The 26614-nt window shown below is 44.6% G+C and overlaps 1 protein-coding gene across 1 annotated transcript in view; it reads right to left on the minus strand.

Annotated features, from left to right (window-relative positions):
* Positions 1-13800: 13800 nt before the first annotated feature.
* LOC309552167 (perlucin-like protein) overlaps positions 13801-26614 on the minus strand; it is a 145469-nt gene continuing 132655 nt past the window's right edge. The window contains exon 9 of the mRNA XM_082252981.1: positions 13801-14171. Within this exon, the coding sequence (XP_082109107.1) occupies positions 14033-14171 (139 nt within the window). The 3' untranslated portion in view covers positions 13801-14032. The remainder of the gene's footprint in view (positions 14172-26614) is intronic.

The following is a 26614-nucleotide window of genomic DNA, read 5'->3' on the forward strand; positions in this document are numbered from 1 at the left end:
AGTACCACCCACCACCATACACTCTGCACCCCTCTCCTAACAGTAACACCCACCGCCATACACTCCACACCCCTCTCCTACACATTCCACCCACCGCCATACACTCCGCACTTCTCTCCTACATGTACCACCCACCACCATATACTCTGCACTCTATCTTATCTTCTTAACATTTGGTAGTCCTATCCCAAAAAATTCTAACAAGTATCTTTTTTTTATCTCATGGATGAAATGTGAGACATAACGTATATATCATACAATCATTCCATAAACACATACTACATATACTGCATATATCATTTTAGGGAAATATGCTTATAAATAGTTTACTGTTTGCCAATGAAAAAAAAAAAAATTGTACCCGGATTTAAAAAAAAAACTATTAAATTTAAAAATTGTCCCAGGCGTTCTAATCTCTCCCCACTCTATCCGAAAGTAAAAAAAAAAAAAAAAAAAAGTGTTTCCCATGGTTATACTTTAATATTTCACAGGAACCTCTAGAACCAAAAGGCAAGATTCTGGTGGCAGGCCAACACATATACTAACAGAACTCTACCCAAAATGGCTGTGCAATAACATCTTGTTGGAAGAAGTCTATCAGTAAAATGTGGATTGTTCTGGTTGTAATTTGACATTAGGGATCTCTCAGACAGGCAGTACTGCTTGCCGCCCTCAAAAAAGCGATTCACAGTGGATTGCTTTTCAGAGAATTGTAGAGCAGAATCTGGCAGGTGTTCAAAAGGCTATACTGCCACATTTTAAAGCCTGTTTTATTGATTTTTACTTTTTCTTATAATTGCCAAATAGAACTTTTACATTGCTGGACCACACCGCAACTGTGAGCCAAGGGTTTGCGGTCCTGTTAATCTTAATGGGTGACTTTGACAGGTGTTGAGGCTTGTCAAACTCTTCCATCTGAGTTAAAATTGCCATGGCCAAGATGTAAAGCATTACAGCTGGGGTATGTATACAGCCCTTTCAGGTCATAATTTTAAAATTGAATTGAGCAGCCAGGGGGGTGGTAAAACCATAATTTAGCCACACTTTTATACTGCCCTCTGGCTACCAGTGTAAAAAAGCCCTCTATCATCTAGTTAAAGCAGAACTCCAGCCTTATCTTCAGTCTCACATATTTGTACAGGCTCCTTTTCTATGCTAAAATTGTGTACGCTGATTTTACTGCACACTGTGAGCTTCTCGCAGTGTGCATTAGAGGCTGTAGCAAGTAAGATAGAGACCAACTTGTTTCTTGGCTGGAGGACATCCAGCATCACCTAGTACTTGTCACTCCATGGTGACTGTCCCTGACCTGCCTTTTTTATTCAATCATAGAGACTTGGCATCACAAATGGGCACATAGGCGTGCGCACAGGGTGTGCCAGGTGTGCCTGGGCACACCCTAATCACCCCTTGTGGTGCAGATTCCCCCTGTTTAGACCCCTGATATTTCACCAAAGCTCCCTTACTGTGCTAACAAAAAAAATAAAATTGTAAAAAAGAATAAAAAATAACAATAGAACTACAGGCACTGATCTCTACCCTACTGACACTATCAGTATATACACATAGATATGTGTTTGGGCTTTGGGGTGCACACCCTAATGCAATAGACTGCGCACACCTATGAATGGGCATTACCTAAGGTGGTCTGCTTACAAATGCAGCTTGCGTTTTATCCATTGTTTGGATTGTATTTTAATTGCACCTATACTTGCTATTGCATAGTGCATAACTACCACGAGACCAGTTGCGTGTTTTAAGCTGAGTCAGGTTATGGTATGCACTTGAGTTCGGATGAGCCAGGTTAGCCTAGATAAGCATTATTTCCGAACATGCGGCTGAAGTAGTTCGGTTTTCTCTTCTTCTTTTTTTTTTTTTTTTTACTTGCTTTGCTCAGCTTACTGTATGTACTTTTTTCAATATTTTGTACGTAGTACTACCCCTGCAGGAGTCGCTGGATCTTGATTCCACCTATTCCTGCACAGCCAGGCAACAAGCATTTCCAATTTGCATCCAGAGACAAGTAATCACTCCATTGGCTTATTTTTGTTGTTTTATTGGGGAAAACAACATGGATAGGGTATAGGGATTATGGGATGCCCAACTTGACTTGAGGAAAATCAGATGAGGAAAAACTTCCTTCTCTAAGTACACAGAAATGAAGATCTTGGACTGTACTCCCTTCAGAATAATTGCAGTCTCTATGGATGAGTGGCAAAGTTCTTATGAACCAGGAAGCTCTCAGTCCAGACAAAAACTCAGTGTTTTTGTTGTTTTATTTTATATGGGGATGGGAGAAGGGATGAGTGGGATACTCCAACACTTGAACTTTTCACAATGCTGAGGACTTCTATCTGAGAATGTGGCAAGCCCAAAGCTTCATCCTGCCAATAGATGAATCTGAATAATGTTCTTGAGCACTTATCTTCACGGTATTCGCCTAATACCCCCTTTCTATCCACCAGCTGACACCCGTCCTCTGACTACTCTACTCCGGAGTGGCCCACTTCCTGGTCAGGCCCTTAAACACGATCCCCTGTACTCACGATACTGCTTTTCAGGTTCTTCAGTGTCTCAACCCCTCCTAGCCAGCTCTCCTCTGGGTTCAGCTGCACACTTCTGGCTCACCAGGCTGACTGCCTGTGACCATACACCAACCACTGCAGAAGAGGAGGCAGCTGCCACCCTCCCTCCGGGACTCTGCTCACCAGCCAAAGACCTCGTAGCACATGTGCTCTTGGCTTTTATACTACACCCCACAATGCACAGAGACAGCAGTTTGCGCCAATCCCTGGGGCTGTATCAAAGCCTGTTTACTCATTGGTCAGGTTTCCTCCACTGTGCAATGTGCCTCCCCATTGGACAAGTGGGGACACTCCCTCAGACCACATGAATCACACACTGAGCACATTGAGCAGACCTAACTAACAGATCCTGCTCCCTGTTAATTCAAGAGAAATATAGAATTTACCTGCTGCTCCTCTGATAGGCAGACAGAGTCAAAAACTATACTCATTTTCTAGCACCTACCTAGGAGGGTGCTACATATGCTACCTCTAGTAGTCTCTCCCTTTGTATGCCCCTGGGTGTGCTGAGGTACTTACACTGTCCCTTGCTTACTGCTGCACTGGGCAAGACTTCTGTTCAGGCCTCCTACTGTCCAGATCCTCCCATGCCAGCCAGGACGTCTTCTGCACAAGACCCAAAGATAATTGAGATCCCTCTCTTAGGCTTCCTCTCCTCTCCTTCCTTTCCTTACCTTCTGCCTGGAGGCAGGGCCCCCAGACCTGGGGTCCCTTCCCAGGCCACATGACAGAAACCTCAGCACTCTGCTCAGGCTCCAGCATATTTAAGGGCTGACCCAGCCACCCTGCCAGTGCCCTACCTGGAGATTGGTTAGATTCCCTCAAGTATGCAGAACAGAACCTCCTATCCTCTGCCCACTAACTTCCAGAAGCTTATTCAAGCTTTTGGAACCATAGACACCAGAAACCCTAGGCATGCGCAGGGGGTGTGCCGGGTGTGCCCAGGCACACCCTAATCACCCTCATGCCGCCATGGCCGTCGGCCCGTCGCTGAGTCTGCTCTGCCCTTGGCTCACTGGCTGGCCTCGCTTGGTGGCTCAGCCGCTTAGCTCCAGACCGAATCGGATCCAGCTGGCGCCGCCCACTGTGGAGTGGTGGGGGAGACAGGCGTGTGGTGCAGAGTGATCACTTGGTGAGGGACTGTCTGGGGGAGGGACTTGCAACAGCCCCCCAGCACAGCGCGGGAGAGAACCAGGCCAGCAGAGAACCACCAGAAGAAGCTGGAGTGGCAAGGAGGACGACAGGACATCACACTAGGACAGCAATTCAGCAAAGAAGGAGGGGGAGAGGCCAGAGAGCCTGAAGTGTGGTGACGCTGGTCTGTGGTGCTGCAGGAAAACCTTGCCTCAATGCCTGGGGACAGGTGAAAAAAAGGTAAGAGTTAGAGTAGTAGTACTGACTGTACTGTACTAGTGACTGAGAAGTAAAGGGGATCTATTTTATGGGGAACCTGCCCTTGCCTGGCCTTCTGTAAGGGAGGATCTATATGGGGGACCTCACCTCACCCTGGCCTGCTTCAAGGGGGGTCTATATGGGGACCAGGTCCCCCATATAGATCCCCCTTACAGCAGGCCAGGGTGAGGTGAGGTTCCCGGACCTCACCTCACCCTGGCCTGCTGTAAGGGGGGATCTATATGGGGGACTTCACCTCACCCTGGCCTGCTGTTAGGGGGATATATGGGGAACCTCACCTCACCCTGGCCTGCTGTAAGGGGGGATCTATATGGAGGACCTCACCCTGGCCTGCTGTAAGTGTGGATCTATATGGGGGACCTCACCCTGGCCTGCTGTAAGGGGGATCTATGTGGGGGACCTCACCTCACCCTGGCCTACTATGAAGGAGGATCTATGGGGGACCTATAGTAAATAGATATATACAGCACTATATAAAACCCAAAGTGCTACATAAACAATAAAGTGACAATGTGCTTGATATAATAGATAAAAGATTTGTTAAAAATGATCTCCTACAAGTGCATAATAAAGTGTCCATAAAATATATTCCAAAAGGAATGTGCATAAACAGTCCAATCCATGAATCGACCAAACCGTGAAAATAAATATAAGGTGCATGATAGGTGTTCAAAAATATACTGCTCATAACACCACCACCATTTAGCCACAGGGTGGCCTCTCACCTCACTGAGATGATATACAAGCAATGAATCCTCGATCAAAGTGCACTCAGATCAATGGATACCTCTTGCTGGACCAATATTCCACATGGATTCATGGACTCTGTATGCAGATGAAATAATAAAAGAATACAGGATCTAGGTGCTCACTGCTAAAATCCTTTTTATTGTAAATTAATAGAAATGCACTCACATATGAGGCACAATCAGGCTTGTGCAGACCGTACAAACTTCTCAACAATAGCTAAGAGGAGCCGTGCTGGGTAATCGCCGCTCATCCGTCAAAGTCTCCGCCCCCCTATACGCGTGGCGTCATACGCTTGCGCGTCACAACTTCGTCAGTAGGGGTGGAGTTTTGGATGGACCAGCAAGCATATATGTATGCATAACTCCTCCTCTAGAGGCCAGGCCCGTCGCGTCAAGGCAGGCAAAACAAGCAATTGCTTGGGGCCCCGAGCTGGCCTGGGACCCCAAGACCCAAGACACAGACTGACATTATCCCAAAAACCCAAAACACAAACGCCGCGGCCGCGTGCCGAGCCTCACACACACAGGCCGGCCTCACAACACATAGGCGGCCTGTGACAGGCCGGCGGGCGGGCGCACAGCGGAGGAGCGGCATGACGTCACGTGGCGCCGGCTCGCTAGGGGGAGAGTGCGTGGCGGCCACGCGCATCTGCGCAGTGCGCACCAGCCCCGCCCCAGCCTAGGAGGCCTGAAGCGCGCGCGGGAGTGGCGCCACCCCACCAGGCCCGCGAACTTCGCCAGAGAGAGACACACCACGAGTCATCACATCCTCCTCACACACATGCACCGGACCAGGCCAGCGACAGGTATGATCACACTGACAGTCTGTCACTCCATTTTTTCGTGCAAAAATTGGACCAATTGGGAACAATACCTACCTGTTAACAGACAGCTGGATAGTCCCATAGCATAAGAAAAAAGTTCCCCTGGTATCATCTAGGGCACATGATGGGGGAACGGGAGGGGCGATAATATCTGGCAACTTGTTGTATAGGGGTCACTTAAGTTTAATGAAAAATATAAAGCTGTATAAGATGATCAGAGAATCTTAGTGGATACCAGTCTGCCTTGAAAAATATATATACAGCATATATAAAAAATATTTTTTCAAGCAGTATTTGCACTGTACTCATTTTTTATTTATATAAAGTGTGGGTGAACTTAAACTGTATGGCTATGCTGTGGTTCCTGTAGGCTTTGCGTGTGTGCGGGGGGGGGGCCTCCATGTCCATTTTGCTTGGGGCCCCCAAATTCCTTCAAACTAGAGGCGCAGCTTCCGAGTGTCCCCGGAAGCTCAAACTGGAACAGGAAATACACAGGACCACCATTACAAGGTATATACAGTATATATGACACTGTATAATAAAGGAAACAAAATAGACGAGCGGGGACCACACAGCAAGATACATAGGCTATAAAATTACATTATAATAATATTAACAACCAAATTGTTAAATTATACAATCGAAATGAAAATACAAAATAAAAACAAAATAAAAATAAAAATTGAAAATAAAAATAAAAAAATTCACAAAAAATAAAAATAAAATGCATAAAAATCAAAAAAAAAAAAAAATTTGATATGATAATTAATAAAAAGATAAAAAATATATATATATATAAAATATATCATATATATAAATTCCATATAATCCATAAAACCAAATTAAACATGCAGGATAATAGCTAATTGGGGATTGCCTCCATTAAAGCTATAAAAGGTAATCAAATAAGAATATTAAAAATCAACGATCACTAATAAAACAATTTATATCTAGATTTACATTAAGGCCATTTGGTGTCAAAACTTTTGTCTGACATATCCAAGCCATCTCTCTTTTACTAAGGGCTCAAATCTAATTACCCCCCTCCAGTGTCTGGAGACTTTTTCGATCCCCCAAAACTTGAGGGTACTAGGGTATCTCTGGTGACATATTCTAAAATGTTTAGACACATTATGTTCCACTTTGCCCTTTTTAATATTAAATATATGCTCTCTCAGGTGGACTTTTAAAGCACGTGATGTCCGCCTGACATATTGTAGGCCACACCCACATTCCAGCATGTATACTACACTATCCCTAATAGGAAATGTAATACCTGTACTAGTTGCCACAAATTCTTTAGTTTTTTTGGGGTTCACTTTACTGTGTTGACATGCTGAACACTTACCACACGCATAAAAACCTTTTAAAAAATTTAAAGTGGAATTATTAGTTAAAACAGGGGGATCAATAGCCCCTGGAGCAAGTCTGTCTTTAAGAGTGGGGGCCTTTTTATATATGAATTTGGGAATATTGGGCAAATGTGGGCCTAAAAGTTTATCCTTTTGAAGTACACCCCAATGTTTTTTAATCATTTTTTCAGATTTCCCCTCCTTAGTTTTTTTAGGGTTATTAGTGGCACTGGGGCCCTTATGAACCAATAGATTTCTATCATACCCATATACTTTGTCACATTCTCTAGTGATTACATCCAGGTCATAACCTTTCTCATAGAATCTCTGGATGAGTATGTCTGATTGCTGTTTATATTCTTCCTCTGAGGTGCAGTTCCGTCTAATTCAGATAAACTGCCCTTTGGGTATATTTTTAATCCAGGTATGATGATGACAACTGTCCACAAATAAATACGCATTGCAGTCTGTTGGTTTAAAGTAGTAACATGTGTACAGTCTTCCCATATGTTTATATATTTCTAAATCAAGGAAGACAGTCCTTTCATTACTGACATTCCATGTCAGTTGAATCCCTTTGTTGTTATCATTCATTATTTGGATAAATAAGTCCAAAGATGAACAGTTACCTTTCCAAACTATAAGTATATCGTCAATAAATCGCCTATATACTAACAATTGGTCTGGGCATGCACAAAAGATTTGTTCATCCTCCCCGCGGGCCATATAAATATTAGCCACGCTGGGGGTAAATCTAGCCCCCATAGCTACACCCCTTGATTGGCGGTAATACCATCCTCCAAACCAAAAGTAATTATGTTTTAAACAAAATTTAAGGCTGTCGAGAAGACATTTTCTATTTTTTAAAGACAAATCGGTTTTCCTTAGTGCCCAGCATACACTGTCCAATGCCTCATCATGGCCGATGATTGTGTATAAAGACCCTACATCGGCAGTGGCCAGTATACACTCTTCCGTTTGGGATAGATCTTCTAAAATTTGTAATATATGTGTTGTATCCTTCACATATGCTTCAGTTGTAAATACGAGAGGCTGTAAGAAATGGTCAATGTATTAACCCAATCGGGCACATATCGATTCAATGCCATTTATAATGGGTCAACCTTTCTATGTGGTACCTGCCCTGGCCTGCTCTAAAGGGGGATCTATGGGGACCCTGCTCTAAAGGGGATCTATGCCATAGATCCCCTTTAAAGCAGGATCCCCATAGATCCCCCCTTTAGACCAGGGTCCCAATAGATCCCCTTTAGAGCAGGCCAGGGTCCCCATAGATCCCCTTTAGAGCAGGCCAGGGTGCCCATAGATCCCCCTTTAGAAAAGTGCCCCCATAGATTATATTTTAGTTTACATTTATTTATAAAAGTGTGTGTACATATATATATATATATATACACACGCACATGTGTTTGAGCTTTGGTTTGAGGTGCACACCCTAATGCCATAGGCTGCGCATTCCAGCCTGACCTGGAGTAACCCAAACCAATTACAGACTCACACAACTACCATAAGTCAACAAGATAATTTTACCAACACTAGTAGCACAGTAGAGGGTGCTACAGTACATGTACTTAAAGGCTTGTTTCATTTATGTTATTGTTGGCTTGTGTGCCATGTGCCTGGCATTATCACTGTGATATGCAAAGACACAAATAAATAAAGAGTTTTGAAAAAATCCAGCTTGTCAAGGAACATCTACTACTCTAGACTGACATCCAGCCATCAAGGCATTTTGATATTTGCATAACTCCTCGCAAAAGCATGCCCACTGCTTGCAACAGGTTTCTTAAAGTGGTAGTAAACTCTGCTATCCTGCTGCTGCTTTTCATCTAGTTTGTTATAATCACATATTACCTAGCATTACACAGTGTAAACCAGACATGATTGCATATTATAGGTAAATCTAAGAATAAAGCAAGTCTGACAGGGCGAAGCCCCGCAGACGAGGAAAACGGGGATTTTAATGTGCCCAAAATACAGAAGAAAAATGGATCATAAAAAAATATATACATTTTATTAGAGACAAAAATATTAAAATCAATACATAAAAATACAGCATACAAATGGTGTATTTACAAAACATAACACATCCTGTAGTGTATTGGATCGATGCGTTTCACCCACAATCTGGGCTTTCTCAGGACCTGGATGTGTTAGAAATTTTTCAGAATTAAACCCCCTGAGAAAGACTGATTGATGTGAAGTGGAGAAGAGGATAATAGCATCCCCTAAACAGATTCTTGATTTATAGTAGAATACATGCACTCAAATATTAAGCACACGTGAGCCAAAAGAAAACAAAAAACGTGTTGTAATGAACACGACCTGGACACAGTCCATAACCAGTAAAGGAAAAAATTCAGTTTAGGGAGATAGTGATGCCAGAAAGCGCCCCTGTCACATCAATCCGGCCAGCTCCTGCGTTGCATATTACTTGCTTTTCTATTAAACTTTTATGGTTTTCCAAGTCCACTTTGCAAACCATTTCTGTCCTTTCATGATTCCCTTGCTGTAATCTCACGAATGCACGATTGTGTCTTCTGCCAAGCCTCGTTCTCGATCCGGCGTTCCTATGGCAACCATGCTCCGCCGCTCATAGCCTGTCCTCTGTATACTACTTTTTGATTGCCGCTATAGGATGGAGTACGATGCTTACTCCAGGTTTACACCCCATGTGACGTCACATGGTCACATAGGGAGTACCAGGAAGCTATGAAGGACTCTTCAGTTTCGCGGGTTTTGATAGTTGTGCCACAGGGAGGGGAAATCCTATTCACGGCATCCTGTCAATGGATGGACGGCACACAGAGTGCACCGTGAGACAAGGGAAGAGATACAAATGCGCCAGTGACGCCATTAAACAGAACTGGACGGATTACAAGAAAACAAGTAAGGAGACATCTACAAGCAGCGATCATTACTGTCTGTTATGCTGATAACAATACAATAAAGTTGTGTGGGTGAGTTTACTACCACTTTAAGTATAGAGTATAGAGTTGAGGTGTTGTGCCCTTTCAGGAAGTTATATTCAGCACCATGAATTGTTTGCATTGCATAGAGAAGTACGTGTCATTACTGGGTCACACATACATAATGAAAATGGAAAATATTTTTTGATGACGTTAAAATTAATTTTTTTTTTTTAAATGCTATTAACATATTAATAAGCGGGGGATTGGGGGAGAAACCATATAAACAGGTTAAACTTCAGCTTTAACATTCTATTTTATTTCATGAACATTTATATGATTTAACAAACATATACTAAAATATTTTACTTTGCATTTTAATAACTGAAAAGTACATAATGACAAGCAGCAACCAGATGCCCAATAAGATCTAGTCGACTTTATACAGATTGTAGGGACAGGGATGTATTCAGAATTCACCTTAAAGCAAAATCATACAAATGCTTGTTAAAGTATTGCTAAAACCATTTTTTTCTTCCATTTTGGATACAAAACAGGGAATATTTAAAACCCCTGCTGGGTCTTTTTTTTTTTCTTTTACATGTACAGTATGTTGGTTATCCATTGGGGAGATTTCCCTTCACTTCCTGTAGTCACAATAGTAAGTTAGTGAAAAGTGTAGGAAATCCACTTTCAGAAAGCTGTCTCTGCAACAAATGTTCTCATTGGAAGATTCCCTCTCTACTCCAGTTCTAGTGACAACTCAAAATTTTGGATTCTCCCATTACACTCTTTCCCAATGATAATGGTCACCAGAACAAATACAAAGGGTAAACTGTTGTGGAAATGTCATTAATATTTGTGTGGACATTTTTTAGGAAGTGTTTTATTTAAATTGCCATTATGTCTCCCAGTGTCAGTTTACCGGTATCCGCTATGCACAGCGAATATGGCTTTTCTTGGCATTGAGAAAAGACCTGTAGTTGTGGAAACCTTCCATTAAATGGAGACTGCATACCACTCGCCTGATCATCCCGAACGGCGGGCGCTCTTAAGGCCCGTACACACGTACCGATCGTCGGCATACAAACGTCGGTGGACGAAGGATCTGCCGATTGTACGCGTGTTAGTATGGTGCCTCCGACAGATGTCTGCGCACAATCCGCGGACAAAAGTCTTTCGTGCAAACATGAAAATATTTGTATGCCGACACCAGAACGGACGATTGTTCGCCTGTCAGTACACAATTCGGCCGACAGACCGCAGATTTGCAAGACTGGGCATGCTCAGAAAATAGAAAACACAGGGAAAGTTAACCATTACATGACATCACTTCTGCAGTCGGCGGACAAAATTCTTGTGCTGTCCTTGTGCTGTCTTTGCACTTTTCAGCAGACACCGACATCCCGGGGAGAAAAGAGGAACATTTGTAAGCCGACCATCGGTACGTGTGTACGGGGCTTTAGCGACTACCACTATAGCGGACGCTGATCCGGATCTATGGTAGAGCGATGTGAACTCCACTGTGCAAATGTTTATCAGCCAGCCGGGGCCCCAGTATTCACTGGCGGAGATATTTTTGTGATGTGGAATTATTATTGTTTTGATAAATATCTGCTTTTTTGCTGGAATAATGGCTGGTAGCTTTCTATTATGCTTGATCCACATGATTGAAACACTGCTGCTATTTATTTTTGCAGATATAGTCCCATTTACTGAAACAATAGTATAATCACTATCAAAAATGTTTTTTGTGAACTATATTATATAGGATTCACTCTAACAGGTTATGACGGGAGTGCATGCGTATGTGCTGGCATGGCCGCGTTTACAAGAATCCACGCTAGTTCCATTGTATAGTGTTTGGCAGCCTTTTTTAGCAATAGTGCATTGTTTCGCTTTCATTTGACAGTTGGGAACTCTTGCACACGGCCAGGTTTGTCCATAAGCATACAATCCCCTTTCCAATTGTACTTTTGAAAGTATACATGTCTGTGATTGGTTGTGTTGACTCCACCTCCCCCTGTAAACCCCTTTTGTTCTCTGACTATAAAATAAATAAGAATGCTGCCTTGGGCAGGACTGCTTCTATTGACATCGATCGTGACACAGCTTCTTGCCTGTTTCTCTCTTTGTTGCAGAGTGCACTAGGATAACGTTATACAAAAGAGCTGTACATTGTACTTTTCAGTACAAGGGATTAATGGCGCTTGGCACGTATTAATATCCGCAATATCAGCGCACCGAGCAAATTTCTTTGCTCCAAACTCCATTAATTTCCACCACAGAACCTTAATAGATGGGACACAGACATCAAAGGGAACCTGACAGGGGTTCTAGTCCTTAAATACTCTATCCAAAAATAAAATAAAACTTTTGGGTTTAGATATACTTTAACTACTTCAGCTCCAGAAGGTTTTACCCCCTTCCTGACCAGGCCATTTTTTGCGATACGGTACTGCGTTGCTTTAACTGGCAATTGCGCGGTCGGGTGACACTGTACCCAAATAAAATTGATGTCCTTTTCCCACAAATAGAGCTTTCTTTTGGGGGTATTTGATCACCTTTGCGGTTTTTATTTTTTGCACTATAAACAAAAAAAGACTGTCAACTTTGAGAAATAAACACTATTTTTTACTTTCTGCTAAAAAACAGCAATAAAAAATTTAAAAAAAATCTAATTTCTTCATCAGTTTAGGCCAATTTGTAATCTGCTACATATTTTTGGTAAAAGAAAATCTCAAAAAGTGTATATTGATTGGTTTGCTCAAAAGTTATAGCGTTTACAAACTATAGGATAGATTTATGGACTTTTCATTTTTATATTATTTTTATTAGTAATGGCGGCGATCAGGGATTTAAAGTGGGACTGTACATTGCGGCGGACAAATCTGACACTTATTGGGGACCAGTGACACCAATACAGTGATCAGTGCTAAAAAAAAAAAAAATGCACTGTTAATGTATAAATGACACTGACAGAGAAGGGTTTAATATCAGGGGTGATCAAATGGTTGAGTGTACTCCTAGGGAGTGCTTTCTAACTGTGTGGAGGATGGAATGACTGCAGGAAGAGAGAGATCTGCATTTCTGATTAGTAGGAACACAAGATCTCTCTGTTCCTCTCTGACAGAACAGCGGTCTCCTTGTTTACATAGACAGACTGCCTTTCTGCCATTCTCCTGAACGATTGTGGGTGGCCGGCGGCAGGCATCTATCGTGGCCGCCGGCAGGCATCTATCATGGCCGCCGGACCCGCTGATTGGCTTACACTGTGTCCAATCACAGCAGGAGTGTGGCTCTGGCGGCACACACGCCCCTTGAGTCTTTGTTAAAAATCATGTACAGGTATGTGATTTTGCACTTAAGGGCCGCCCTGCCGCAGTAAATGTACGTGGGCCGGTCCTTAGGTGGTTAAGGTAAATGTGGCCCAAGTACTGATTTACTTAACTAATGCCCTGGTTTGATACCTACTGTTATTTTCAGGGCACTCCCCTACCAATGGACACCCCTGATTGCCTTATGTCACTATTATTTTGGAAGTCAGTAAATATGGAGGTGTAAGCACAGCCTCCACGCCAACAAAGACAATATTTGGACCTGGAAATTAGCCAGTAAAGCATTTTCTTCATTGTAGAAGTGGAAAGAAGTACCCTTCAAAAGTACATTTTATATTTTAACAAAACACGTTTAATAATGGGAGCAACATGGGAAAATGCTAAAAATATTGACAGCTATGTTATAATACCTGTTATCTGATCATTCGTTAAAGAAGCCATGTCTTATAACTTCCCTTTATTGCTCTGATGCAGACAAATCATCCCCTGAAGTCCACAGGAAAACCAACACTTCTGGGAGTGTTGATCTCTGTGGTCCTCCCAGCTTTCACTGGTTCCTCACACTGACCTCACGTAACGAATGCATCCTGGGGTCAGAGGGAGAAACCTGTGAAAACTGTGGGGAAACCACAGAGTTCGACACTTCTGGAAGTGTTGATTTTCTAGGGGGCTTGTAGGGACTATTACTCTGGAAAGGGGCAGCAATGAGCAATGTGGGTGGTAGCAGACTATTCTTTACAGGTATGTCATTTGCTGATAGCATATAGGTACATGTCTTTAGGTAAAACAGCACTCAGTACAGATTGCTTAGCTAATGAAGTTTATAAGGGGTACTCAATATATCTCAGCAAGTCCATACTCCTTTACATATGTATCCAATCTGGTGTTCGCAGTTGCGGTCATTCCATGATTGCACTCCTCCTATAATTTCTGCACAGTATTCATCATCATGATCATTATTGGGTTCCCCTTCATTCCAGGCACTGGAGAAAGAATAAAAACATAAGAATATTTTCATTTCTACATATTTATTAAAATAACACAATCCATAATGAGAATGACTGTAATGCCTAGAAGAAAACCTAATCTGCAGTCATTTGCTTAAGCAAGTACAAGGACTTGTGTCACTGTCAACCGCATCTGTTTAACATCGATTTGAGACACTTCTGAATTCATTGGTACATTTGATCTGCAGTTGACCTCCCTTTGATTTGCTTTAAGTGGATTTTCATTTCCATAGATTTGTATAGGAATGCAAAGTTCGTTTGAAGTAAACAAAAGCTCAACAACACAGGTTTTATATAGAGTATATATCGAGAGTGAATGCTAAACAGGCCCAAAAAAAAAACTGGAGACTTCTGCAATGTCGAAAAAAATATAGATTCCTTTTGAGAAAGTAAAAAAGGAATTTGGTATTTCAAGTGGTAGTAAACCGCAAAAAAAAAAAAAAATTGTGCTCTTGGCGGTTCAAGTTATAATGTGTAGAGATGGGCAGAACACCCCCGGGTTCGGTTCTACATCAGAACTCCAGAACAGAGAAGAAGTTCTGACCTGAACATAGAACCCTATTAATGTCTTTGCACCCGAACACAAAACATGGAAAGTCCCCATTTTTAAGGCTTATATGCAAGTTATTAGCCATAAAAAGGGTATGGGGGCACAGGTACTGCCCTGGGGGACATGTATCAATGCAAAAAAAAAACTTTTAAAAATGATTGTTCTTAAATGAGAAATTATGTTAATGATGCTTAAAGTGAAACAATTTAAATTAAAAATTCCTTTGAATATAGGGCCTGGGGGGTCCCCTTAGTCTGCATGTAAAGTGGCCCCTCTGTACCGTGTATAGAACCTGCTGCCGCAAAACTGAAATGTATAAAGAAAACAAAATGACATTTAAATGGATTTTCCCTGCAAGCTTTATTTTGTAAACAACGGCTTAGGGAGCCAGTCTGTATGATGAGGCCACATTTTAGTGCACTCATAACAAGATTATACCTTTTTTGAATAAATTCTGGTGTCTCTTTGGCATACTTTGGATGGAAATAACAAAGTGTTGCACCACAGTGAGAAAGCCTTATGTGAAGAAGCCAAATTATAGTACACTTAGGCTAAGATTAACAATTTTGTTTAGATAAAGTCTGGTGTCTTTCACAGACTTTGGATAGAAGTAACAGGTGCGGAAAAATTGGGCCTTAGGTGTTGCAGGTACCTTCACACCATAACCGTGCACAGTTATCTTTGGCAAACGCAGGACAGGATTCTGCTCTTAAAAATTATATCACATAGGTGCAGAACAATTGGGCATCGTATGTTGGTGCTGCCTGCACACTGTAACCCTATAGAGGTACTCTTGATGTAAGCAATAATTGGCCATGCTGTAAAAAATTGAAATTATATGCACCTGTCAAACAGGTGCAGAAAAAGTGGGCCTTAACGGCCTGCACATTGTAACCCCTCACAGTTACTTTTGGGAAACGCAGGACTGGACCCTGATGTAAAGAAATTAAAATGATATGCACTTGTCACACAGGTGCAGAAACATTTGGTGTTAATTGTGCCCAGGAAACCTTTAACAAAAAATGATTTAAAGATAAATTAAACACTCACAAAGCTTGGCAGCCTAGACAGTTTTGCAGATTCCAGATCCCCAACAAATTTATTTAGCAACATTGGCATCAGGGGCTTGATAGCTGCTGCTAATACAGGATTGATTCTTTTTGACAAATGTCAGCCAGTCAATGGAGTCTGTGAACAGACACACTCTTTTATCTGTCACAAAACCTCCGGCAGCACTGAATGCCCATTTTGCAAAACATGCTGCATACAGGGCAGCCCAGCAGCTCACTTGCATACTGGGCAAGTTCTGGCTAGTGGTCTTTTCACATGACCCAGTAACCCAGTCGATCGTCAACTGGAAAGCTTTCCATGTCTGTTATGAGGCAGAAGCTGCCAATGTGATGTTGAAACTGATAGCCCTGCATGCTAAGGACTTTAAATTTTTTTAAATGCATCACTCAGGCAGCACTCTTCTTCACCGCTCCTCCTTTGACCAACAGAAGCCTCAAAAATACCTTTTCCATTCGACTGTAACCTACCAGGGTCTGGAAAGGTAAAAGCATAAATCCCTCTCTAAGAAGATTTTTCATCTCCTGCTCCCTATGTGAAGGCAGGATGAGTTTTAAGACTTTCCCCCTATAACAAAATAATGACCCTGTTTGATGCCCCACATTCTCTGGTCTTTTTGCAGTCTTTAAAGAATAAGGGAGCCCATACACTGCAAGTTTGAGAAGGCATGAGAATCAGAGTCCTCAGGGTCACTGAGGATTACAGTATCTGGAACTGCCTCCTCCCAGCCACATACTACTCCCAAGATTTCTGGGGACTAAAAAAACATCTCTTAAAGATGGATGTAGGTCATCCTCTGCTTCAATGCCTCCAAAACTGCCATATTCCTCCTCGTCTGTGTTCTGTGGCCTCACAAGAATGGTGTCTGCATAAAGAGTGCCTTGCGAGGAAAGGAAATCCTCTTCCTCCTACTGCTCTTCCTCCAGTGCCCTGTCCACAATGCCACACAGAGCATGCTCCAGCAAGAACACAAGAGGGATAGTGTCACTGATGCATGCATTGTCTTGGCTCACCATTTTTGTCGCCTCCTCAAATGGTGACAGTACAGTGCATGCATCCTTTATCAACAACCATTGCCATGGGGAAAAAAACGAGCTCCGCTGAACCTGTCCTTGTGCCATACTCACACAGGTACTCATTGATGGCTCTCTGGTGCATGTGCAGCCACTGCAGCATTGCCAAAGTTGAGTTCCACCTTGTGGACAAATCAGGCAGTTTACAGGCTGGTTGAATCCCCGGTGAATTTTAACCAACCGAACACTGGCTGTCAAAAAACATTTTGCACTAGACCCCTGTATATAATGTGAACTGCTGCAACCAAAATCCTGGAAATGTGAATAAATTGAAAAAGATAAACAAAAAAGGGGCGCTGTTCTTTTAAAATTCAATCTGACAACACAAAAGCAGTCATACGAAAAGCGGTAAAATGCTAGAGCAAATGGTGTACTGTTCCTTTAAATCCAATAGATGTGTTATGCCTTTATAAGGTTATACACATTAAAAACAGTAAAGTTCAAGTGATGACAATAAATACAAAGTGAAAACATATGCAAAAATCTAAAAAGAATGTAAAGAAATCTTTCGAACATATCATAAATGTATATAAAGTCCATTAAAGAAGTGCCCAAAATGCATGATCCAAATCCAGCGTAAAGGTGCCCCAAATGTAGCAAAGGTGCTCCAAAATGGAAACAAATGACCTCTTACCAGAGCACATGGATCTCCATTTCAGAGATCCCAGACAGTCTGTATTATTTCTTCACAGCAGAAGTCGCACAAACAGCATGTTTTCAAACGATAATATCTCCTTGAATCTCTCACAAAGGCAGCATATATAAGATAGGGGGAAACCTCACCGTGTAACCAGTATGATACATTTATTGTAGATAATAAAAATACACTTATATTGAGGTAGAGAAATCAAGCATGTAGGTTGAGCCAGCTGCGGTGTCACCCATCCAGCCAGCCGTGATGACGTCACACGTGCTCTCCATCCGACGCGTTCACCAAAAATGGCCGTCTTCTGGGATTCGAGGATATCGTGTAACGTCAACACACGAGCTTTTAGGAGGAAGTGACATTGGAAGTGTACACTGGAACTGCAATGCACCAATATGGAGACATTATCTGCATATTTGAACTGTATAAAAGTAATTATAAACATCTGAAAACAAAACTACTATGCATGTGATGCTATAAATGGATAATAAAATGCATAGTAGAGTAAATTGTGCAAGAGATATACAAAACATGAAAATGGAAAATTTATATCCATACTTACCGTAATTTTCCTTTCCTGATGGACTCCATGGCAGCACACGTATGGGTAGGCTCCGCCTCCTCTCCTACCCTATAGGACCCCACTCCCATCAATTTTTGCTCCAAGCCAGGAGCCGTGTTCCATAAATAGACTACTCCAGCAGATGGGAGGGAATTCCTGCTGCCATGGAGTCCATCAGGAAAGGAAAATTACGGTAAGTATAGATATAAATTTTCCATTTTCCTGACAGACTCCGTGGCAGCACACATATGGGAAATAACTAGCCATACACACCCGGGCGGGCAACTGCTGGTCAAACAGAAATAGGTTTAATTTGCACCGTCAACAGACAATATTTTTAAACCAAAATCAACCGAGGATAAAGAAGCAGGTTCAACACAATAGTGTGACAAGAAAGTATTAATCGAGGACCATGAGGCCGCTCTGCAAATTACATCCGGAGCAACGTGAAGGGAAGCCGCCCATGACGTAGAAATCCCTCTGGTGAAATGAGCCGTCACCACTTCCGGAGGAGCCAGTCCCTTGGCTCTGTATGCCCAATGGATGGTCTGAACTATCCAACTAGATATCGTTCTGGAGGAAGCCCTCTTGCCTCTGTTCGTTCCATAAAAGAAAACAAATAGATAGTATGACTTGTGAAAAGAAGCTGTGAACTTCAAGTACAACTGTAGGACTTCACCCACATCCAACGGATGGATATTCTGGTCATCTTGAGATTTGAATGTAGGTAAAACAATTTCTTGGTTGACATGAAAGACTGAGTTCACCTTCGGATTGGACCCCAGCATGGGCACCAGGACAACCCGATCAGGGAAAAATGTCAAGAATAGTTCTTTAGAACCCAAAGCACTAATTTCGGAGACACGTTTAACCGATGTGATGGCTATCAAAAAAGCCGTCTTCATAGAAAGATTCTTAACCACTTTACTACCAGTCACGTAACCTCTACGTCATCAGACTTTGCGGGGTTATACCGGGATGATGCCTCTAGCTAGAGGCATCATCCCGGTACCGTTGTTTGAAGCCGACGGTCGGCTTTCCGTCGGTAACGATCGATGCGGCTCGGGAGCCGCTCGATCGTTACCCGGGGGGGCGGGAGGGGACGTCCCCCCCCTCCCGCCGCCTTCCGCGGCTTTGCTCGGGGCTACCGTCCCACCGGGAGCCCCGAGCACCCAGCCGGCACGTCCGCCGGCTGGATGGAGTCCCGATGAATGCCGGAAACGGCATCGATCGGGTCTCCGATGACGTAACCCGGAGGCGGCGTCCATGACGTCACGTCCGGGTTACTGTGCTGCAAAAGGCGGCAGATTTGAAAAACGGCTGTATGCAAAAATGCCGTTTTCGGCGTTTTGCATACAGGGAAGTGTAGTGGAGGGGTCTAGGGTCTTTTAGACCCTCGATCCCTCCATAAAGAGTACCTGTCACGACATATTGCTGTCACCAGGGATGTTTACATTGCTTGTGACAGCAATAAAAGTGATCAGATTTTTTTTTTTTTAAAAACCTGTAATAAAGTTTAAAAAAAAAGAAAAAATAAATAGGAAAAAAAAAAAAAAAAATTTAGCCGTCCCCGTCACCGTTAGCTCGCGCACAAAAAAAAACGTATACGCAAGTCGAGCCGCAAATGAAATCGCTGTTCAAACCACACATGTGAGGTATCGCCGCGATCGCCAGAGCGTGGGCAATAATTAAAAAAAAAGAGCTACACTCTAACTCTAAACTGGTAACCGTTAAATAAATTTAAAGCGTCGCAGATTGAGATCTCTATTGACCGTAGTTTGTCGCCATCCCACGGGGGGGCGCAATTTTAAACCGTAACATGTTTGGTATCTATTTACTCGGCGTGACATCATCTTTCACAATATACAAAAAAAATGGGCTAACTTTACTGTTTAGTATTTTTTAAATGCAGTGAAATGTGATTTTTCAAATTTTTTCCAAAAAAATGGCGTTTTAAAGACCGCTGCGCAAATACCGCGTGACAAAAAATTTTGCAATGACCGACATTTTATTCTCCAGAGTCTTTGCTAAAAAAATATATATAATGTTTGGGGGTTCTAAGTAGTTTTCTAGGAAAAAATACTGGTTTTAACTTGTGAACAAAAAGTGTCCGAAATAGGGCTGGGGCTAAAGTGGTTAAGGAAGAGCGAATCTCCATGTTCTAAAACTGTTGATGAGAGAAACTCAAGGACTAGTGTAAGGTCCCATTTGGGGAACCTGGGTTTCCTGGGAGGTCTCATCCTCGACGAAAAACTGTAGAATCAGAGGATGTTTTGCCCATGCAGTCCCCGTGAAGGCAGAGATGGCTGAGATCTGGACTCGGAGAGAGCCAACAGCTAGGGATAGGTCTAAGCCTGACTGGAGAAACCCCAGAACATGATGAATTTTAGGATCAGTGATGGAACCAGACTCATTAGCCATGTAATCCTCGAATCTAGACCAAATCCTCTCGTAGACTTTATTGGTGCCCGGTCTTCTGGCATTCAACATTGTGGACATTGCAGCACTTGGGCAACCAAGAGCATTTAGTCTTTCCCTCTCAAGGACCATGCCATGAGATGTAGTTGCGCTGGGCAGAGATGCAGCACTGGACCCTGAGACAGAAGGTCCGGCCTGAATGGCAGGGGAACAGGATCCCGGAAAACTCAGTTCAAACAACAGGGGAAACCAAGGTCTCCTCGGCCAAAACGGAAGGATTGCTTTGACCTCTACTCTCTCTCTCCTGAGTCTCTGCAGGAATTTGAATATTACTGGGACCGGGGGAAAAGCATATGCTTTGTGGAACTTCCAGTGGTCCGTCAGAGCATCTACCCCGTAAGCTTGGGGATAACGCCATCTCGAGTAGAACTTCTTCAGTTTGGCATTGCTTGGAGAGGCAAACAGGTCTACCTCTGGAAGGATCCCCAGGGAGGTGACCCACTTGAAGGGACCATTCATTGTTGTCTAGAACGGTTCTTGACAGAAAATCTGCCTGGATGTTCTGGACTCCCGGAAGGTAGGCAGCTGACAAGTTGGAAAGATTCCATTGGGCCCATGACATGATCGGTTTCACTTCTTCCAGAAGGGAGGAACTGCGGGTGCCCCCCTGTCTCTTGATATATGCGACTGCCGTCGTATTGTCCAGTCGCAGGAGAACCGAGGACCCCATCACTAAGTGACGGAAAGCCTGAATGGCACGAAAAGCTGCCCGAAGCTCCAGGACATTTGAGACCAGCCCGAGAGTGGGAAAGTCCCACGTGCCCTGGGCCACCTCCGACAGGCAGTGCGCGCCCCAGCCCGTCCTGCTGGCATCTGACGTTACAACGATCCAAGGAACGGGAACGATTGAGTGGCAATTTAGGAGATTTTCCCGTTGAAGCCACCAAGACAGACTTGCCCTCATGGAGGATGTTATCCGGATAGGAGTGTCTGGGTTTCCAGAGCTTCATTGACGGAGGAATCAAGTTTGAAAGGGCCTCATCCTCCACTGTGCCCACTTGACCATGGGAGCCGTGGAGACGATAGTCCCTATTATTCTTAGGCACTGAGAGGCCCGAAGATGAGAGGTTGACATTGCCGGTTGTATCCTGCTGCGGATCACAGGAATCTTCTCCACTGGTAGAGAGATGGTGCCCCTGGAGGTGTTGAAGAGTGCCCCCAGGAAGATCAAGGATTATGTAGGATCCAGGTGGCTTTTTTCCAGGTTCAAGAGCCACCCGAATTCTTGAAGGGTGGAGATTACCTGAGACCTGTGTTGCAGGATCTGATCTTGGTCTTGTGAAAGAAGAAGCAGATCGTCTAAATAGTGAAACAATCGGATCCCTTTTGGTCTGATCAGGGCTACAATAGCCAGTAAGATCTTTTGAAAAGACCCGAGATGAGGTGGTAAGCCCGAAAGGGAGACAGGTGAACTGGAGATGCATTTGACCCACTGCGAAGAAACTTTCGCAGCTCTGCTGCTACTGGGACATGAAAGTAGGCATCTTTCAGATCTATAGAGATCATCCAATCCTCTGGCTGCACCACTTGACGGATAGTGAAGAGCGTTTCCATCCTGAACCTCTCTTTCCTTATGAAGGAGTTTAGATGAGTCAGATCTATGACCGGCCTCCAGGTGCCGCTTTTTTTAGCACCATGAACAGAGGTGAATAAAGGCCTTGAAACCTTTCTTCGGCCGGAACTGGAATGACAGCGCCTTGGGAGATCAGGGAATCTACGTATGACAGAAGAATTGACTTGTTTTCTTCCACACGAGGTAGAGCCGTAGGAATAAACCGAAGAACTGGAGTTTCTTCGAAGGACCAAACTTGACCTTGAGACACGGTCTTGATGGTCCACTGATCTGTGACCGTGGCTGCCCAAACGTGCGCAAACTGACGCAGGCAAGCACCTACTCGCAACGTCTGGGCAGGCCTGATATCAAAAGGACTTTGTGGCTTCCCGGCCACCTGAAGGTGTTCCCTTGTTGAACTTCTGACCCGTAGGTTGGGATCGTTTTACAGTTCTTCCTGAACTCACGACCAGGCCTGTAAGAACGGGCTTCTCTGAATCGATCCGAGCTCTGTTTGTGCTGAAAACTTCTGCGGTCTAGCAAACGGCGATTCTGAGGGAGGAAACCCGATTTACCACCAGTGGCACGGGTAATGGCACTGTCCAGCTTATTGCCAAAAAGGGACGTACCCTCGAAAGGAATTCTGCACCAGGCTTGCTTGGAAGCAGGGTCGGCCAGCCAAGGACGTAACCACAAAGCACGTTTGGCCGTGACAGAGGAGAGCATGACCTGTGCCACCAGGCGAATGATATCAATGGAAGCCTCCCCCAAAAAAGCCGTTGCCAACCTTAACTCTTGGACAGCCGAATTTCTGGCTACTTCCTCTGAGACACTTTGCAGTGTGGCCTCCACATTGTCTACCCAGGCCTCCATAGCCTTAGACATAGCTGCTAGAGCCAGGGCTGGTTTGCAGGTCATACCAGCTGAGAGATAGATCTTTTTAAGATCTGTATCAATTCGTCTATCCAGACCATCTTTAAATGAGACAGAATCTTCTAATGGCAGGGTAACGTGTTTAACCAACCTCATTAAGGCTGCGTCTATCGTAGGCACCGAATCAAGATGTTTTACCTTTTCAGACTTGAAAGGATACAACTTAGAGATCTTGGATGATAAGGAGTTCTTTCTTTCAACTCCTTCCCATTCGTCCGTGATGATTTCTCCCAGATCGCTCAGGAAAGGGAAATGATCTCGCTCTTTTTTGAGGTGTTTAAAATATTTTCTCTGTTTTGCTGGGGAATCTGCTGGCTCTTCCCATTTTAACGCCTCTTTAACCGCTTTCACTAGCGGTGGGCCCATGGAAAATTCAAAACCTGTATTTTGGTCCTCTAGGTCATCCTCACTTTCAGAGGAATCCTCTGAGAAGAGACTCGGCTGGGAAGTGCCTGGCTCTAAATCTTCCCTCTGAAGAGGAACCGGTGTATCAGATGCATGACCAGACAGCCGGCTAGGATCCCAATCCCTGAGGGATTCTTGAACGATCCGCCTGACCAGAGTTTCTACTGGTTGATCTGGGACCTGTTTTTCCTTAATTGCCCGAGAATAGCAGGCGTCAGACAGGGATCTGTCTTCAGGGACTACAGCCCTACAGCCCCAGCAGGATTTGCTTGTGGGGCGGTCAGCATGGCGGGAGGACCGGAGGCTGACTGAGCCTGTATTAACTTCATAGCGCCTAGATCTAGACCTGGATCTACGGTGCCTGGATTTGGATGATGCATGATGATGGCCTGAAGGTGACCTATCCTTTGATCCAGATGCAGGACGTTGGTCAGACCTAAATGGGTTGAAACACATAGGAAGGAAAAAGCTCAGGCTACAGTAAGCCAGTTGGCAGACAAGCGAGAGTTTAAAACAAAACTCACCTGTTGCGCAGCGACTGGCCACCAGGGGGCAGTGAGGCATCTATTGCAGATCACAGCGAAATAACCTGCAATAGGCAGAGTGTAAGAATCCAATCTTACCTTCCCACAGCCGCCCCTCCGCTCCCCTATTCGTGCAGGACTGGCTCAGCACAGGACTTACCCAACACAGGCAGAGACACAGCGTGGGGAGGCCGCCGCAAAGCCCACAGACATCCCAAGAATGACAGCTCAAACAGCTGTTTAAATTTCCCGGGAGCCGTAAAGCCACGCCCACCGTGGCGCCGCTGCGTCATCGAGGACCGGAAATAGAGTGTGCTCATGCGCAGACCACTGCGGGGAACCAAGCCTCACCCTGAACACCCAATCGGGATCCAGGGAAGCGGGGGAGGAGCCGAGAGCGGCGGTCTGGAACGCAGAAGTGCTCCAGCCGTCATACCAACCAGGAAAAGCAAAAAACATAAGATACAAAAGAAAATGAGCAATACATTACCACTAGAGTTGAGCGGACACCTGGATGTCCGTGTTCGGCGGGTTTGGCCGAACTTGAAAAAAAAGTCCGGGTCCGTGTCCCGGACTTTTTCCGAACTTTACCCGGACACCGAACCCCATTGAAGTCAATGGGGACCCGAACTTTCAGGCACTAAAATGGCTCTAAAACACCAATGGAAAGGGCTAGAGTGCTGCAAATGGCAGCAAAACGTAGTTAAGAGCATGGCAAGTGCTCTGCAAACAAATGTGGATAGGGAAATAACTTAAAACAACAAAAAAAAACAGAAAAATAAAACAATGTTCTTCATCTGTGAAGGACGAGGCCCATATGGAGTAGGAGGGAGGTTGAGGTGGTGGTGGATGAGGCGGTGTCATAGGCGTGCGCACAGGGTGTGCCAGGTGTGCCAGGTGTGCCTGGGCACACCCTAATCACCTAGGGCACATTAGCATTATCGCTCTGTTTGCCAGTGAGGAGATGGTAAAGATCTCCCTCGGACCTGCTCTGTCATAAGAGAAGTGCCACACACTTCTATTTCACTTTGCCAGCAGGGAGAGTAATGTACCGGGCCATATACATGTAGGCAAACACATGCATGTGTATTTAAACTTTGGGGTGCACATCCTAATGCAATAGGCTGCGCACATCTATGGGCGGTGTAGGTGGAAGCGGCGGGGGAGGAGGACGAGGTAGCCAACACTGCTTTTTTTCAGTCATTTTAAATGAGGGTACACCCCAAAAGAGTGAGAAAAGGCAAAAATAGAACAATGGCTGGGTAAGGTCGGTATCCATCTCTATTCTGCACAAGGTACGGAAAAGTCCTGTGGGATCCATGCCTGGTTCATTTTAATGAACGTGAGCTTGTCCACATTGTCTCTGGACAGGCGGCTGCGCTTGTCTGTGATAACGCCCCCAGCCGTGCTAAATACACGTTCAGATAATACACTGGCTGCAGGGCACGCCAGCACCTCCAAGGCTTAAAGGGCAAGCTCAGGCCATGTGCCCAATTTGGAGACCCAGAAGTTGAAGGGGGCAGACCCGTCATTCACTACATGTAGGCGTGTGCACACATACTGCTCCACCATGTTGCTGAAATGCTGCCTCCTGCTAAGACGTTCCATATGAGCTGCTGGTGCTGCTGTTTGTTGTGGCGTGCTGACAAAGCTTTTCCACATTTCGGCCATGCTAACCCTGCCTTCTGAGGTGCTGGCCGTGCCCTGGTTGCGTTGGCGACCTCTTCCTCCTCCTAATTTTTAAGGAACCTCTGCACCACCAAATTCAGCACATGCGCCAGGCAAGGGATGTGCGTCAAACCAGCTAGGCCCAGAGCTGCTATTAGATTTCGCCCGTTATCGCACACCACCAGGCCGAGCTTGAGGCTCGCTGGCAGCAACCACTCATTTGTCTGCTGTTCCGTGCTCCTCCACAACTCCTGCGCGGTGTGTGGTTTTTCCCCCAAACAGGCAAGTTTTAAAACTGCCTGCTGTCGTTTACCCCTGGCCGTGCTGAAGTTGGTGGTGAAGGTGTTACGCTGACCGGATGAGGAGGCGGTAGAGGATGAGGAAGCGGAGTAGGAGGAGTTAGGAACAGGAGGCAAACTGAAGCACCCTGCAATCCTTGGTGGTGGAAGGACAAATTGCTATCTGCCTCAGGCCCATCCGCCACTGCATTTACCCAGTGTGCCGTTAGGGAGATATAACGCCCCTGACCGTGCTTACTGGTCCACGTATCGGTAGTTAGGTGGACCTTGGCACAGATGGCGTTGCGCAGTGCACACCTGATTTTTTCCCCCACTTGGTTGTGCAGGGAAGGGATGGCTTGCCTGGAAAAGTAGTGGCGGCTGGGAACAACGTACTGTGGGACAGCCACCGACATAAGGCATTTAAAACTGTGCGTCTCCACCAGACGGAATGACAGCATTTCAAAGTCCAAGAATTTTGAAATGCTGGCATTCAGGGCCAGGGATCGCGGGTGGGTAGGGGGGTACTTCCTCTTCCTCTGAAGTGTTTGGGAGATGGAAAGCTGAACGCTTCCACGGGATATTGTGGAGATGGTTGGTGACCCAGGTGGTGGTGTTGCTGACAGATCGTCTGTTTGCGGGGTGGCAGGTGCCGGTATCCCTACAGATGTGGATGGAGAGG

Source organism: Pelophylax lessonae (genome assembly GCF_965119305.1).
Source record: "Pelophylax lessonae genome assembly, chromosome: 4".
NCBI lineage: Eukaryota > Metazoa > Chordata > Amphibia > Anura > Ranidae > Pelophylax > Pelophylax lessonae.